Source organism: Myotis lucifugus, unplaced genomic scaffold (genome assembly GCF_000147115.1).
Source record: "Myotis lucifugus unplaced genomic scaffold, Myoluc2.0 scaffold_235, whole genome shotgun sequence".
In the NCBI taxonomy this organism is placed as follows: domain Eukaryota; kingdom Metazoa; phylum Chordata; class Mammalia; order Chiroptera; family Vespertilionidae; genus Myotis; species Myotis lucifugus.
In genome coordinates this window covers 774402-791504 of record NW_005871283.1, presented here as the reverse complement: position 1 = coordinate 791504, position 17103 = coordinate 774402, and the positions used below count along the sequence as shown (strand labels likewise).

General features: G+C 40.0%; 1 protein-coding gene across 1 annotated transcript in view; it reads left to right on the top strand.

The window, feature by feature from the left end:
- The window catches only part of TTLL5 (tubulin tyrosine ligase like 5), a 196061-nt gene that overhangs the window by 57236 nt on the left and 121722 nt on the right, over nt 1–17103 (top strand). The window contains exons 13-15 of the mRNA XM_023762178.1: nt 11108–11189; nt 12759–12820; nt 14151–14245. Of these exons, the coding sequence (XP_023617946.1) occupies nt 11108–11189; nt 12759–12820; nt 14151–14245 (239 nt within the window). The remainder of the gene's footprint in view (nt 1–11107; nt 11190–12758; nt 12821–14150; nt 14246–17103) is intronic.

The window sequence follows — 17103 nt, the reverse complement described above, 5'->3', positions numbered from 1 at the left end:
TGTGTGTGTGTGTATGTATATGTATGTGTATATATACATACACACACAGTGAGTGGCCAGATTATTATGACCACCCCATCAGTACTTCGTCAGGCCACCTTTTGCCTTCAATCCTGCGGCGATTCTTCTTGGCATTGACTCCACGAGATGTTGAAAGGTGATGCGAGGAATCTGACACCATGCCTGATGAATAGCACTGTCCAGTTCTGTGAGATTTGATGGTTGTGGAATCAGCTGCCTGATGGCTCTTTTAACTTCATCCCACAAATGCTCAATTGGATTGAGATCTGGTGATTGTGGGGGCTACCTAAGCAAGGTAAAGTCTCCCTCATGTTCTTGAAACCTTTCCTGCACAATACAAGCACCGTGGCATGGCGCATTGTCTTGTTGGAAGAAGTCATCTCCATTGGATACGCCATCAACATGATGGGATGAACCTGATCAGCAATGATACTTAGGTATATTGTGCTATTCAGACATTGTTCCACATGAATTAAAGGGAAACATGCCCCAAACCATAACACTGCCCCCACCAGCTTGAAGGGTTGTACTCATGCATGTGGGGTGCATGCTTTCATGCTGTTCCCACCAAATTCTCTGCCATCTGCATGATGCAACTGGAAACGTGATTCATCGGACCACATGACTTTTTTTCCAATGCTCGACTGTCCAATCCTTGTGTTCCTGTGTGAATTGGAGACGTTTTATCTTGGTAACTGCAGACAGCAAAGGTGTTTGAACAGGCCTTCGGCTTCCATATCCCATTTGATGCAGTGTACGGCTAATTTGCCTACAAGCGTCAGGTGGTCATAATAATGTGGCCACTCAGCCCACATTCGAAGGCTGTTAAATCGCGTTGTTTACCCATAACTTCAGAAAAAAATCGCTTCTGTCGTGGTAAACAACCTGCTTTCCTATTTATAATGGTCTGGCCCTCTAACAACTTCAGCATGAAATTATAGCTAATTTGCCTACAAACGTTAGTTGGTCATAATAATCTGGCCACTCAGTGTATATATACACATATATAGATATATATGTGTGTGTGTGTGTGTGTGTGTGTGTATACATATATATTTGCATTGTATTATTAGTATGTAAATGTAGACTTAGGAACTTTCACAAACCCAGAACTTAGCCATTTAGTGTTTTTTCATAGATGTGTACATCTGGAAAGGACCTCAGAGAACAATTAGAAAAGAAATTGAGATCCTGAGAAATTAAGACTCTTACTTCAGGTTCTAGAGCTAGTGAGTGAGAGAGACTCAGCTTAGAGAAAAGGGGTCAGAAGATGGGTTTTGGCAATTAAGTCATCTTGATCATAAGACTTGATTTATAGAACTTTTTTGTTGTTGTTAATCCTCACACAAGGATAGTTTTCCATTGATTTTTTAGAGAGAGTGGAAGGGAGGGGAAGAGACACAGAGAGAGAGAAACATCGATGTGAGAGACACATCAATTGGTTGGCCCCCGTGGACACCCCAACCCGGGCCAGCGATCGAGCCTACAGCCGAGGTATGTGCCCTTGACCAGAATTGAACCTGTGACCCTTCAGTCTGCGGGCCAATGCTCTATCCACTGAGCCATATGGGCTAGGGCAGTTTATAGAACTCTCCCAGTAAAACAGATTTTTGACAATCTAATTTTTATTGCCTTCAAGATTGTGAAAATGTGGTACCATGTGAAATATGTGCTTAAACAGCAACCCTTTAAATATGCTTAGGAAATTGGCACCATGAGATGACTGGCTATGAGAACAGCTTTTTTGACCAGTTGGAGAAAAGCAGCCAAAAACAACAGGATGTTAGCTGCTCTTTAAAGATGCTGTTGCTGACACTGATTTTATCTGTGTGTGAAGATGGCTGAAGTGACAGGCTATGACCCTGTTCCTCTCGAGCCTGGGATCATATGAACCCGCTGTTATGCCACTTGTGAAATTGATGAGACTGGCTTTGTTTAGGTCAGAGACTAGTGGTATCTTTGCTCTGGACAAATCAGGCTCAGGAAACCTCTCTTTGTTGGATGAATGCTGGTTTGACCTTTCATTGCTATTGTTCTAGACCAGTGGTTCTCAACCTTCTGGGCCTTCAAATACAGTTCCTCATGTTGTGACCCAACCATGAAATGATTTTCGTTGCTACTTCATAACTGTAATGTTGCTACTGTTATGAATCATAATGTAAATATCTGATATGCAGGATGGTCTTAGGCGACCCCTGTGAAAGAGTCGTTTGACTGCCAAAGGGGTCTCGACCCACAGGTTTAGAACCGCTGTTCTAGACCATTTCACAGAGTTAGCTGACATTCTTAAAGGGAGAAGGCCCATAAATATTTGTTAAAGGAATGGAAGCAGGCAATATACATTCTGCAACAATGTGAACTACTTGATCAATAGCAACAAAAAATAATGGAAGTCATCAAACAGTTCACTTTTTGAGACAGTCTTCTTGTCTGGTTTATCCCATGCTCTATTTAGATGGGAGAAGAAGTTTATTGTAGAGGGGACTTAATAGAAATTACCTACTATTTGTAAGTACTCTTCATTGGTTATATTCTTTAGTCCTCTTAACTATTACTCATGTTAATAGACAAGGAAAGAAGATTCAGAGAGGTTAAATAATCTGTCCTAGGGCCTAAATGGCAAAGCCAGATTTGAGAGGCAGGTCTCTGGCTCTTTCTCCACCCACATAAAGACAAGTTCTGATGTGTCCGGCCACTTCTGGCATGCCTCGTATGCTGGATTCTCCTGCTCTCCTGTAACTAAATCTCAGGAGAAACCATAGCATCCTTTCTAGTAGATCAGGCCTGAGAAAGGGCACTCTTTCTGCTCTAACCAGCAGTACCAAGTCCTAGCTACTCCTTCCAAACCTACCTTTACATATGGTAGCCAGATACCATATTGATTTATTGGACTAGTTAACAAATTGGCTCTGGGTTTTTTCTTTTATTTAGTTCATTTTCCTGTGGACCTTGACCTGCTTTTTTCCAAATTCTCCTTCTGGACCCCAGATAAAGACTTCCTCCTTGGGTTTTCAAATCAAAACCAAAGCCAAGGTGAAAAGAATTTCCTTTCTACAATAGCATTTGACTGACAGCGAGTCCTGGACAGTGTCAGCACTCTCCACTGCCTCAGGGATTATAGCTTCAGCTGGGACTTTATTTCTGGGGAGGGTTAGTAGATTGATTCCAAAATTAGTGGTGTGACATGTTTAGTAATCTTTTAGGCTTTGAATGTCTTACTATTCTCTCTATGAAATATTTTTTTACCTTCCCTCCCTAGGCCATCTTTTATCAAGTTTTCCCTTAATATGTCAAAATCCTAATAAGAATTTCTCTTATTTTCTTTATGGTTGGTGGTTTTATTATGAATATTTTGTCTTGTGATTAGGGTTATTTGGGGGGAGTACCTGCAAATTCTTTTGTCTTTTTCAAAAATTGTACAATTTTTCACTTAAAATTTCTTTCTTTTCCCTTCTATTTTCTTTTCTCCCCCCACCTCAGTATTTCTTGATTCCTTTCTATGTTCTTTTTATGATGTAGGCTGCTGGATACATAACAATGAATAAGACATGGGCCCTGCCCTTGAGTGGTGGGGAGGAGCAGGCATGAAATGATAAATGACAGTAAAAGTAGTGGGGTGACTCAAGTGCTCTTGGGATACACAAGACTTACCAGCTGTGCCTAGAGGAGCCAGGGAAACTCATTCCTTGCAGAGGGAATATGACATGCAGAACAGTGTCATGAAACAATGTGACATTTTGAAGTAAGTTCATTGTGACTAGATGTGGCCTGCCTAGGATGGGGTGGCCAGAGATAAAGTTATGGAAATAGGTTGGGGCCCAGCTGTAAAGGCCTGACATGCTTAAGTTCATCTGGTAGACAGCAGCCAGCCATTGGAGGTTTGTGAGCAGGGGAGCAATAGGATCATTATTCTTTTCTTTAACTTTTATCATGATTTGACCCAAAGCTTGGTATGATATAATTACAACACAGGGAAGACTGTTCAACATTACTGGAAGTGACTAGTTTAAAATCTTTCGGAAACCAACCTGACATCAGTGTGTATTGCTAACAATCACTGCCTGTCTTTATCTATTAGATTTATGTCTTAGAAAGGTAATTCTGATACCATGTAGAGAATGGACTACAGTGGGGAGAGACTCGTGCTAGGGAAATCATTTCATAGGTAAGAGGTACGCAGTGGTAATATACGTATACTTACCATGTGACCCAAGAAACATGAAACCATATTTTCACATAAATACCTGTACAAGAATGTTTATAGTAGCTTTATTCATAATCACCAAAGATTGAAAGCAACACAAATGTCCATCATCTGTTGAATGGATAAATAAATTGTGGTATGTCCATAAAATGGAATACTACTCAATAATAAAAGGAATGAACTATATGATTGATACATATAATAACATAGATAGCTCTCAAAAGCACATGTGAAGTGAAAGAAAATAATTCTCAAAAGGTTAAATACAGTATGATTCCATTTATTTGACTTTGGGAAAAGGCAAAAATCAGATAAGTGGTTGCTGGTGGATAGGGAATGAGGATTAACTGCAAAGGGGCAGAAGGTCACATTTGTGATAGAAATATTCTATATCTTGATTGTGGTGGCAGCTAAACAACTGTATACATTTGTCAAAACTCATCAAACTGTACATTTTAAGTGTGAATTTCATTGTATGTAAACATGCCTCAATAAGCCTATCTTAAAATAAGAAACAATGGTAGATGGATGAACCTCACCAACATGCTAAATGAAAGAAGCCAGACTCAAAAGAGTACTAGTATATACTCATGCTTCCATTTATATGAAATTTTAGAATAAGCCCTAACCAGTTTGGCTCAGTGGATAGAGCGTCGGCCTGCAGACTGAAGGGTCCCAGGTTCGATTCTGGTCAAGGGCATGTACCTTGGTTGCAGGCACACCCCCAGTAGGGGGTGTTCAGGAGGCAGCTGATCGATGTTTCTCTCTCATCGATGTTTCTAACTCTCTATCCCTCTCCCTTCCTCTCTGTAAAAAATCAACAAAATATATTTAAAAAAAGAAATTTTAGAATAAGCAAGACTAATCTATAGTGAAATAAGAATAGTGATTGGGGGCCCTGGCCGGTGTGGCTCAGATGGTTGGAACATTGTCCCATATACCAAAAGGTCCTGGGTTCGATTCCCAGTCAGGGCACATAGCTAGCTGGGTTGCAGGTTTGGTCCCCAGTTGGGGTGCATCTGAGAAGCAACCTATCCATGTTTTTCTCACACATCAATGTTTTTTTCTCTCTCGTTCCTCTCTCCCTCTCCTTTCCTATCTCTAAAACTAGTAAACATATCCTTGGGGGAGGACTTAAAAAATAAAATTAAAAGAATAGTGATTGGGGGTGTGACAGAGGAAGCAGGGTGTTTACCAGGAAGGAACATGAGGGACCTTTCTGGGGTGATGGGAATGTTCTGTGTGGATGGATATGAGTGTATCCAATCATCAAGACTCATATCAAATTGTATACTTAAGGTCTGTCCATTTCATTTTATGTAAATTATACCTTAAAAGAAAACATAGAAGGCTGGATTAAAGAGAAATAAAGAGAGATCTGGTAATATGTTAGATTTGGAGACTGATGGGTGGGGTTACCATTTTTCAAGATGAAGAATAATAGGAAGCCAAACAGGTTTTGGGGAAAGATAATGAATTATGTTTTGCCAAGTGTTGAGTATCTGTGGGATGTCCTAGTGAAGTTGTCTAGAAGGCAGTTGGAATTATGGATTTGGTGTCCTGGAGACACTTGACTAAAGATGTAGATTTGAATGTCATCATCATTATATTAATTGCAGCCATGAGAATACATGTGATCAATCACCCAAGAAGAGAAGTAGAATTGAGAAGGAAAGAGAGCTGAGCAAACCTACCAGTGATGAGCTGGGCAGAAGAGAAGGAGTGAAAGAAGGAGAGGAAGGAGGAGGAGAATCAGCAGAGAACAGTGTCCTGGAACCAAGGGAGAAGGAAGTTCCAATAAGTAAGGGGATGGTCAACAGCTTCAGATGCTTGGGCTTAGCAGTAAGGCGGTCTTTGGTGATCATAGTGAGAACAGTCTATTGGAGAGAGGGAGCAGAGCACATTCTTATGGGTTGGGGAGTGAATAGGCATGAAGAAAATTAAGGCAGCTGCATTACAGAAATAGGGAGGTAAGGATGCTAATGTAAAGTAAGAAGTGGAGCTAAGCTTTTCTTACCATTCACTAGTATAATTTTCAAGTTTGTTTTGATTTGGCTGGAGGCTAAGGAAATATTTCTCACCAAGGAAAAAGTTCCTGTGGAAATGTTAAGGTGGTAGCAACAGTCTTTCAAAACTACTTGCTCTCCTGTCATGATGAAGGCAACACAGAGGAACAGAGAAAGTAGCTCAGAACTGGGAAAGCCCAGCTTGCCTGCACCCCTCAATGACAGGAACACTGGGAGATGTCATCCTGGAATCTGAAGTTTTGAAATCCTAGACACTGCAGCTAAAACACACAACATTGAAAGGTGAGGAAGTTTAATATTCTCAGTACAACCTGCTGCTTACCTTTTAAAACCTTTAATATCCACGGAAAAGACCAATCATAAGTTAAAAAGGTTATCAAGACTCTAGTAGCCCGTAAAGGACCCAAATTATTATTTTTAAGCTGAGCCGATGATTTTAAGAGATAAGCCTGATACAGATGCTGTCTTTTCACCCCATTTCTATCCCCCAATTCCAACTTCTTAGATGAGCTGGGCTTTGCACCATGTTGTAATGCTATCAGGGACTTATCCCACTCTTTTAAAAAAATATGTTTTTATTGATTTCAGAGAGAGAGGAAGAGAAAGGGATAGAGAGATATAAACATCAGTCGGCTGCCTCCTGCTGCTCCCTGCTGGGGATCAAGCTCCCAACCCTGGGGATTGTGCCCTGATGGGGAATTGAACCATGACCACCTGGTTCACAGGTCAATGCTCAACCACTGAGCCACACCGATTGGCTAACTTATCCCACTCTTAAATGATAGCAGATCCAACCTGGGCATGAATAAGATGTAGTTAGATTCAAAGCTGATTATGAGATTGTTACGAGATTGATGGATTTTATTCACCCGAGTAAAAATTAAGTTATCACCATAAAGGATATTTTCTTCCTTTGGGTTATATTTTTTCCTTTCCAGAATATTGGTTCTCGGCCTTTCAACTGAGATTCTTGGAATTTGCCTCTTAATTTGGAATATAATTAAGTGAAGTGTTGGCTATTTAATGTGAGGTGTTGAAATAGTGGGTCTCTATTCTGATTTCAATTTGTATTCATTTGTGATTGATTCTGCAAATCTGATCAATATGTGGATCAATCATTATTCTCATCCTGTTCCTCATACTGTTATTATTGATAATATTACTACTTTATGAAACAGTTGAATCCTGTGCTTCAGCTTTTAAAATCTGAAGAGAATGTTATTTTTCTTGAATCAGACTCACATTTTATTCTCTCTTGCTTTTATGATACTAATATGGACTTGTGGATTTTGCAGTTAGGTTTTTCCTTTTATTATTTATTTATTATTATTATTTTTTAATTCTCTATTGTTAAAAGTATTACATACGTCTTCTTTTCCCCCATTGATCTCTCCCCAGCCGTCCCCACCCACCAGCACATGCCCTCCCTCCCCTCTCCCCCAGTCTGTGTCCATTGGTTATGCGAATATGCATGCATACAAGTCCTTTGGTTGATCTCTTACCCCCTCACCTCCCTGCCTTCCCTCATAGGTTGGACAGTCTGTTTGATGCTTCAGTGACTCTGATTCTATTTTTGCTCATCAGTTGATGTTGTTCATTATAATCCACATATGAGTGATATCATGTGATACTTATCTTTCTCTGACTGACTTATTTCACTTAGCATAATGCTCTCCAGTTCCATCCATGCTGTTGCAAATGGTAAGAATTCCTTCTTTTTTATAGCAGCGTAGTATTCCACTGTGTAGAGGTACCACAATTTTCTAATCCACTTATCTGCTGATGGGCACTTAGGCTGTTTCCAAATCTTAGCTATTGTAAATTGTGCTGCTATGAATATAGGGGTGCATATATCCTTTCTGATTGGTGTTTCTGGTTTCTTGGGCTATAGTCCTAGAAGTGGGATTACTGGGTCAAATGGAAGTTCCATTTTTAGTTTTTTGAGGAAATGCCATACTGTTTTCCACAGTGGCTACACCAGTTTGCATTCTCACCAGCAGTGTACAAGGGTTTCTTTTTCTCTGCATCCTCTCCAGCACTTGTCGTTTGTTGATTAGTTGATGATAGCCATTCTGACAGGTGTGAGATGGTACCTCATTGTCGTTTTGATTTGCATCTCTCGGATGATTAGTGACTTTGAGCATGTTTTCATATGTCTCTTGGCTTTCTGAATGTCCTCTTTTGAAAAGTGTCTATTTAGGTCCTTTGCCCATTTTTTTATTGGATTGTTTATCTTCCTTTTGTTAAGCTGTATGAGTTCCCTATAAATGTTGGAGATTAAACCCTTATCAGATTTAACATTGGCAAATATGTTCTCCCATGCAGTGGGCTTTCTTGTTGTTTTGTTGATGGTTTCTTTTGCTGGGCAGAAGCTTTTTATTTTGATGTAGTCCCATTTGTTTATTTTCTCCTTAGTTTCCATTGCCCTAGAAGCTGTATCAGTAAAGATATTGCTACGACAAATGTCTGCTATTTTGATGCCCATGGCTTCTAAGATTTTTATGTTTTCCCGTCTTATATTTAAGTCCTTTATCCATTTTGAGTTTATTTTTGTGAATGGTATAAGTTGGTGTTCTAATTTCATTTTTTTGCATGTATCTGTCCCATTTTCCCAACACCATTTATTGAAGAGACTGTCTGGACTCTATTGTATGCTCTTGCCTCCTTTGTCAAATATTAATTGAGCATAATGGCTTGGGTCTATTTCTGGGTTCTCTGTTCTGTTCCATTGGTCTATACAGTATGTCTGTTCTTGTGCCAGTACCAGGCAGTTTTGAGAACAGTGGCTTTATAGTATAGCTTGATATCTGGTATTGTGATCCCTCCAACTTTGTCCTTCTTTCTCAAGATTGCTGTGGCTATTCAGGGTCTTTTTTTATTCCAGATGAATTTTTGGAGAGTTTGTTCTACATCTTTGAAGTATGCCATTGGTATTTTAATGGGGATTGCATTGAATCTATAGATTGCTTTGGGTAGTATGGCCATTTTAATGATGTTGATTCTGCCAATCCATGAACATGGTATATTCTTCTATTTGTTTATGTCTTCCTCTATCTCTTTTTTCAGCGTCATGCAATTTTCTGAGTATAGGGCCTTTACCTCCTTGGTTAAATTTATTACTAGGTAGCTTAATTTTTTTGTTGAAATAGAAAATAGTTTTTCCTTTTAAATGTCATATTTAGTGCTATACCACAAAAGATTTTTCTCACATTAAAAGGGAAATATTCTGCAGATGACTGAAGGTTAGAAGAATATTCAGAAGAATGTACTGGCCCTAAAAGCTATAAAATATTACCAAAAGAAGATAGGTGAAGGACCCTTTGTTTCTTTACATTTTAAAGTATAGATAAAATGATTTTTGTGTAGTTACATGAAGGTGAATCCCAACTTACATGCTCTTAGAGTTTGTGATTACTTTTGCAATTTAAATGGAATCCTAAATAAGTAGTAGGGAAGCCAACTCATTCATGGAAAATTTTCCCAAGAGAAAATCTGAATATGAATGTCTACCTGAATGCATATTTAATAGGATTTAGTTTACTGAGCATATAGATATTGACAAATGGTGAGAGCATAAACCAAATGATGCTAAAGAAATACCAGAAAGAGAAATGGTTTCCCCAAGTTCCACAGTGAGTCAATGGTAGAGTCATGAGGAGGATCCAGGTGCCTGGATTCCCATTCTAGGATTCTTGGTATCACATCAGATTTCTTATGTTCTAGAAGAGAGTCTCTGGCACCATCTTTTTTAGAAGCCTACGTTTATTTCTCTGTGTTTTTTAGTTGCTTGAGAAATGGGAAAATCCTTCTTATAATAGAGAAGTTTGTTTCAAAATGAGTATCTGGAAAATACTTGGTGGTGTTTTGTGAGTGTGAGCTGTGGTCTGACGTCTGGTTGAACTGTACAGAAGCTAGTGTTTTCTCCTGGACAGAAGGTGTAAACCGTTTATTTGAGGAATAGAGTATTTGGGAATGAGTGGGACTTTTGAAAATCTGATATATTTTATGTATGTATATCAAGGAGGACGTGGAGAGAGTCTTAGTAGGAATAAGAATGAGAATAAAGGTTGTCCACTGAGGTTATTACAAAGTTAGGCTCATCCCTGCATTCTGGGAGAAAAGGCTGCTCATGGTCCTTGCTCTGCTCTTTGCAACAACTGGGGAGTTAGGGGAGAGCATCAGTGAAGAATCCAATGCCATGGAAATGTGATTCCCGCTCCCTCAGGAGGTGCAGGGTGGCTGTCACAGTCCTGCTCTGCTGTCACTGGCTCTCTCCTTTCTCTTCTGGCTTTCATCCTTTCTGTGTTATTTTCTATCTTCAAAGGGAAATTGAAACCATAGAGAAGGGGAGAGAATAAATACATTTTACATTTAGATGTCTTCTTGACTAGATTGCAAAAGCAAGATCGTGGTTTAAGAAAATGTGATGGAAGGATCCTAGAGAGAGGCCCTCAACAGACTTTTCTGTTTTCAGAGTGTGATGGGGAAGTGGTGGTAGACAACCCAGAACAAGCCCAAAGCAGCATTGATATTGGATGCACTTGTGGCATTCATCTTTCCAACTTTTTTTTTTTTTAACCCATGACACAGCAGAATCATGCTGTTAACCTCTAGAATCAGGATGTCAATAGAGTAGATTGTAAAACTGGGGTTTTCTTTTATAGCATTGTTCTCTTATTATCTCTAGAGCTTGATTAATTTCTCTTGAAAGATTCTCTGCTTCTGCTTCCTCTTACTACTGATACTCAGCAAGTTTCTAGGCCTCTGATGGGAGTTGATTGGATTGAATCTTCCAGATCTTTGTTTGGTTGTGACATGGAAACTGATCTTGTGTATCATGTTGTTGTATTTCTAGAACTCTATGGCTTTGACGTGCTCATAGATTCTACTCTGAAGCCATGGTTGTTGGAAGTGAATCTCTCCCCTTCTTTGGCTTGGTAAGTAGTCTGTTCTATTTAATAGCAAAGGAGAACCCTCTAGTGAATAGCACTTAAACACAGTTTGTTTATTTTTTATTTTTTGTCATTTCTCTTTGCACTAGAAGATTTTTTCCCCTAGTTACTAGATAGAGATGTCTAGAATTTCTAAATTTGGGAGATTTGTGGTATGTTGTTTGGCAGCCATGGATCCCTATCCTATTAGTCAATTTGTGCTTTGTGTTTACTGTCTTACTGGGCTTTTAAAGGATGAAGGATGCTTCTTGCATTCATTTTTACATTTTTATCCCCAATCCCCTCTCTCTCTCTCTCTCTCTCTCTCTCTCTCTCACAACTTTATAGGTGTTCTGCTAAGGCTAAAGAAATACATGTGGTATTGTATTTCCTTTATTATGAAAGGCTTATACAGACTCAAATCCACATAAACTATAAAGATACTTATAGAGCTGGGCCTAGGGTAGAGTAGATAACAGCTGGTCCTTTTGTCCTGGTATTCACACAAGATTAAAGTTTAAACATTTCCAATAATTTTTAACCTGTCTATTATGCAGAAGAAGGGAAGAAACATTTTTTAATACTAGAGGAGATTCTGCTTATATCTGCAGCAAGAGCCAGAGTTTCTATTCGCTATATGCTTCTCTAAACAGCTAGGGAGCCCTGGAGATTGATTCCAGAGACCACCCAGCTCCTGCATTGTTAAGGATGAGCAATGTTGGCAAAATGCCAGGGAATCAAATGAAGACAGATAGACTACTTTGTGGAGTGGGAGTTTGGCTTAATCCCAGTAGTAAGGTGTGGAGCTGGATACTGCAGATGCTTCAGATGTGCCGCTACACTTCTGGCCAGTCAGCTTGTATCAGCTCGCCCAGCACATACGGTGTTAGAGGGACATCCTACAGTGTTAGAGGCCCCCGGAATGAGTGGGCTCACGGGAAACACCTCCGCAGCACAGCCAACATGGCAGGCACCGCCACACGGGGGCCTCCAGCTTTCAGTCTGCGCTGTTTCTGTTTCCACGTGGGCTCCTGCTGCATCATTTGGTCAGATTTTGGGATAATTTGTATTTATTTTGCCCACATTTGCAAGCCTGTAAGCTTAAGAAGATTGACTTAGAACAGAAAATGAAGCCTTAAAAAAAGTCCAGAGAGAGCCCAAGTTTCTTCTCTTGCATGCAAATGTGATTTGACTATTGCATCAGTAAAAAAATAATTTCATTGATGGGCACCTCATTAAAAAGTCTGAACCTCTAAAGTCCGCAGTGATAATGAAGCAGTATTCTTGACTTGTGCAAAATTGGAATTGCACAAGACCTTCTCGACTGAAAAGATTGCATGCCAGGGAATCAACGCCTTGGTGCCGGGCCTGCCTTACGGAGGATGAGTTTAACATCAAGCTTTTATTTCTAGTACTTTTGCCAGATTTCTTTTTCTTTTTCCACAGATTGGATGTGCTTTATGTGTTGCTGCTCATCAACATTTGGAAGCTTTGCTATATTGGGGCCCGTTAGGGGCAGCTATTATGTTAACCTATAAAATTATCGATTGCTCTTTTCTTTCTCTTTTCTGTTAGTGATGCCCCTCTGGACCTAAAGATTAAAGCCAGTATGATTTCAGATATGTTCACTGTTGTAGGTGAGTAGTGGTGTTTTCTGAAATCGCACATAAAAGTTATCCAGAGCGTCCATTTTTTCAGGCTCCATAGGTGTTGCCAATTGGCAGTTCCTAAGCCATGCTGGATGTCTTGTACCAAAAAATTATATTTTCAGGGAAGTGTTTATGTGTTCTTCTCCCCCTGGCTCCATCCTGTCCTGAGGTTGAACCACAACTAGGGCTGAGACCTAATTCCTGGGCACAGGAATTATGAGCTGAGGAAGAGAATCAAGCAAAGGTCTGGAGAAAGAATATTTTTCTCTGAGCTGGGACAGTGAGACCCACTGAAGAAGCTTTGGTACGAAGGAGACTGGCTGTATTTCTGCTGGTGTCAACATGAGCTGCGGCAGCTATCACTGAAGTAGTCATAACGGAAGCAGTTCACGGCAAAAATCCCTTTTTGAGTAGATAAACCAAAACTTTGAAATGGAGATGGGCAGTCAGGTGGATATGTTGTTTGTTGCTGGTTTTTTCTTTAAATATTCTAAAAAGACAAAATAAAATATATTTGACATGAACTAGTACTTGGTGTACCAGCAAAAGCTGTAAAACTTAGGTACTCTGTTCTCCTTGGATGGGAATCTGCTTCCTTTTAAGATGCAAGTGAAATTAGTCCAAGCCTAATCTCTTAAGACATGGAAAGGCTGCAAGGCTCTTTTTTGTTGTTGATTTTTTAAAATGAATTTATTGGGGTGACATTGGTTAATAAAATCATGTAGGTTTCAGGTGTACAAGTCTATAACACATCATCTGTATATTGTATTGTGTGTTCACAACCCCAAGTCAAGTCTCCTTCCATCACCATTTATCCCCCTGCAAAGCTCATTTTGAAAGTTGCCAGTAGAACACCTTCAGCAGTTCCAGAAGTGGATCCTGCAACTGGACAAGACTCCTCACTGGCTTCCGGATTCTCCCGGTAAAAACATTATTTTCCAGACACCATCCAGGAAGTCACTTTAAAATAATTTGTATTAACAACTGTGTGTTTTTAAATGATGGTTTGCACCTTCATGCTGAAGTTCATCAAAACTGCACACCTCTTTTCCATCAGCGTCACGTCTCAGCTCCCCGGTGAGGAAGGTTGATGTAGCTGTGTATTTTCCTATCTTGTTCTCTCCAGCTACGGTGGCTCAAAGTTCAAGCAGAATGTGTATGTGGGAGAGTCATGTCTAATCCTCTTGAGAACAGATCTCTGTAATCTCATCATATTTTTTATGATGCGCTGAATTAGTGCATCATAAAAAAAGGTGCAGCTCAACCTGCCGATTTCTTAGAAAATGACAGGTTTTAATGTTTCCCATTCTCCATTTAGGATTTGTGTGCCAAGATCCTGCCCAGCGGGCATCAACCCGACCAATTTATCCCACCTTTGAGTCTTCCAGGCGAAACCCTTTCCAAAAATCTCAGGTAAGCAAATTCAGCACTAAGGAGCCCTAAGGAGGCTTCCTAAGTATTGGCAGGCGATGTAAATGAGTGAGCCAAGGTTCCATGGATATGAGGTCACTCAGAGCAGAATTCGGGGATCATGCTGGACAGGAGGCAGTGACATTCATCTGTGGCTACTAGCTTATGCTTTCAAACAAGCTTACTGTCTGCTTTTTGTCTTTACTTTTCTTTTGGCTTCTTTTCCTATTATCTTTCCTTTTTTACCCCTCCTTTTAAAAATTGCCCTCTTTTTTCCCCTCAAATTGATATGCACACAAGTAAGGCACAGAAAGGGAGCCTACGAATTCCTGGTCATGACTGTGTCATGTTCTTTCTGATCTTCAGACTAGCTTCAGAAAGATGCTCAATTGAAGTATCATCCTACAGTGACTCTCTTAGAAGGATCCCCCGTGGAGCTGAGATGTTGGCTGAGGGTCAGGGAGATACAATGCCTGTGGAAACCTGTGCATGTCTGAAACATCATTTGATCAAGCGTTGCTCCAGTCCTGGTGTTTTTATTCCAGTTAACCCATCAGCTAATCATTCTGTCTATTCATGCCATCATCCAAGCGGTCCCTGCCTGTGTAGACCTGGCTAGTTTCCACTTGTTTTTTGTTTGTTTTTTATCTTTAACATTTCTTACCTAAAAGGTCCACTTCCTCCTTTCTTCCCATCTGGATTATCTCACCTGCTCATTTCATATTATTTACTGCCTGTTGCGTTGTTTTGCATTCATTGATTTGTTGCTTTTAAATTGTCCAGTACTGGTCTGCTGGATTGTAAGCTCTCTGAAGGCAGGAACAGCTTCTTCTCCCCCTTCTTCTCCTCTCTCTTCCCCCCACCTCCATTAATCCCTTTCTCCTCCCACTCCTCTTCCTCCTCTTGCTAGTCTTAGAGTAATGCTGTTTCTGTTTGCTGTGCTCATACAGGTAACTTTTCATTAGAACAGGGTTTGCAAACTCAAATGCCTACAGGGTCGAAGGCAGACAGTGGAAATGAGGAAATAGGGCCAGGTGTGATAGAAGTAAGAGTGATGTGACTGCAGGAGACTGGAGGGTGCTTGCCTCCTATAAAAAGGAACACCTATTTTACTGTGTGCTCTAGCTGGTCGTTGCCATCTACGAGTGTGGGCCAAATGCTGTCAGATTTTCCTACTGTCAAAGGAATCAGAAATCTTATTTTAGAATACTGGCAACTAGTTCAATTAAAAAGAAGTACTTTGTAGACCAAACATAACATGCCTTTGCACTGGATTCAGTCTGGGCTGCCTACCTGAGACCTCCTGCTGTAAAGACTGTTGTGATATGGAACGGAGCGTGCTATATTTTAAGGGGTATTATCTTGGATTAGAAGTAAAACCAGATAACAGGGTTGTACTTGATCAGTACATCATCACAGATCAAAGGGTTTTCTTTAATTTTTAATAAGAAAAAGTAGAGGATTAACCTAGGTGTACTAGGAAAACTGAATGTAGGCAGTCACATTCCTTTGTAAATTGTTTTCTGCAGTATCTGTGGCAAGAACCACAGGATTGTATAAAGGATTGTGAATGTTTATGTACAGCTTTAACAGAGTTTCTGCCAAGTTTCACTCTAGGGGCTGTATGTCAATCCTGGATGAATTGATCCTTTTTCTTAGTTTGTCTTTCAGCTTCTATTGGTGACTCTTTTTGCAAATCATAGAGAATTTATCACCATTTGTTTTGCTACCTGGTAGATAATGGCCGGACCTCATCCATAAGCAGCCCACAGGACATTTATTAAAGGCTAAAGAAACGATAGACTAGGGTATGTTTTGCACACTGTGTGAAACACATTTATCAGGATGGGGAGTTAATTTCATGACAGTAGGATTTTGACTTCAGTGGTAAAAAGGCGAAACTGGAATAGATATACCACAGAGAAAGCAGTGTGAAAATATTGTTCTCGTTTTCCAGGCACAGAGTGTAGGTCTCTTGCTTTTGGTTTTTGAATGGAGATCATCTTTTTGTTTTTTATATCATAGACTAGGAGTTGGAAAATATAGGCATGTTAGGAGAAGATAAGGCTTTATCCCATTTTTCTGTCTTTTATAGCATCCAGTATCTGCACAATTTCAATCATCAAACACTAAACAGGTAAGTTCTGGATCATTTGGAGACTTCATTCAAATTTTTATCTCCATTTGCCAAGTGGAAAGCCTCTTAGCTTTACTCTTTCATAGTACATATTTTAAGCATCTACTCTTTGAACAGTTTAATAACATAAAATAGAATATGTGAAAATGAATGCACAAAGGTCTTTTGGATATAGAATTTAAGAATAGAGGTTGCAGGAATGTATGAATCCTCTTTTCCTGATAGTGATTATGCTGTGATGGAGGCAATTGAATTTAAATGATGAACAGTGTGTAGAGGCATATCTGTCGCTTTAACCAAACTCTTCCAGAAAGGAAATATCATAGTTCACAAATAACCTTTCTTTTGTTTAGTCATCTTATGAAACATACTACAGGCCCAGTGCAAGAAATTTGTGCACAGGTAGGGTCCCTAGGCCTGGCTGGTGATCAGAACTGATCAGGGCCTCCTGGCTGCCAGCTGGGGCCTCCCTTCCCCAGTTGCCGGCTGCCGGCTGCTGGCCGGGGCCTTCTTTCATTCTGCACTGCCCCCTGGTGGTCAGTGCACGTCATAGCAAGCGATTGAACTCCCGGTCGAGCTCCTGAGTGGACAATTTGCATATTAAGCTTTTATATAGATAGATAGATTGTTGTCAGTAGGTTAATATTGGAAACGTTTTCACATTGAATATTGGGCTATATTTGAGTTTCTCAACAGTTATTTATTATATGGTGTGACTTGCAGT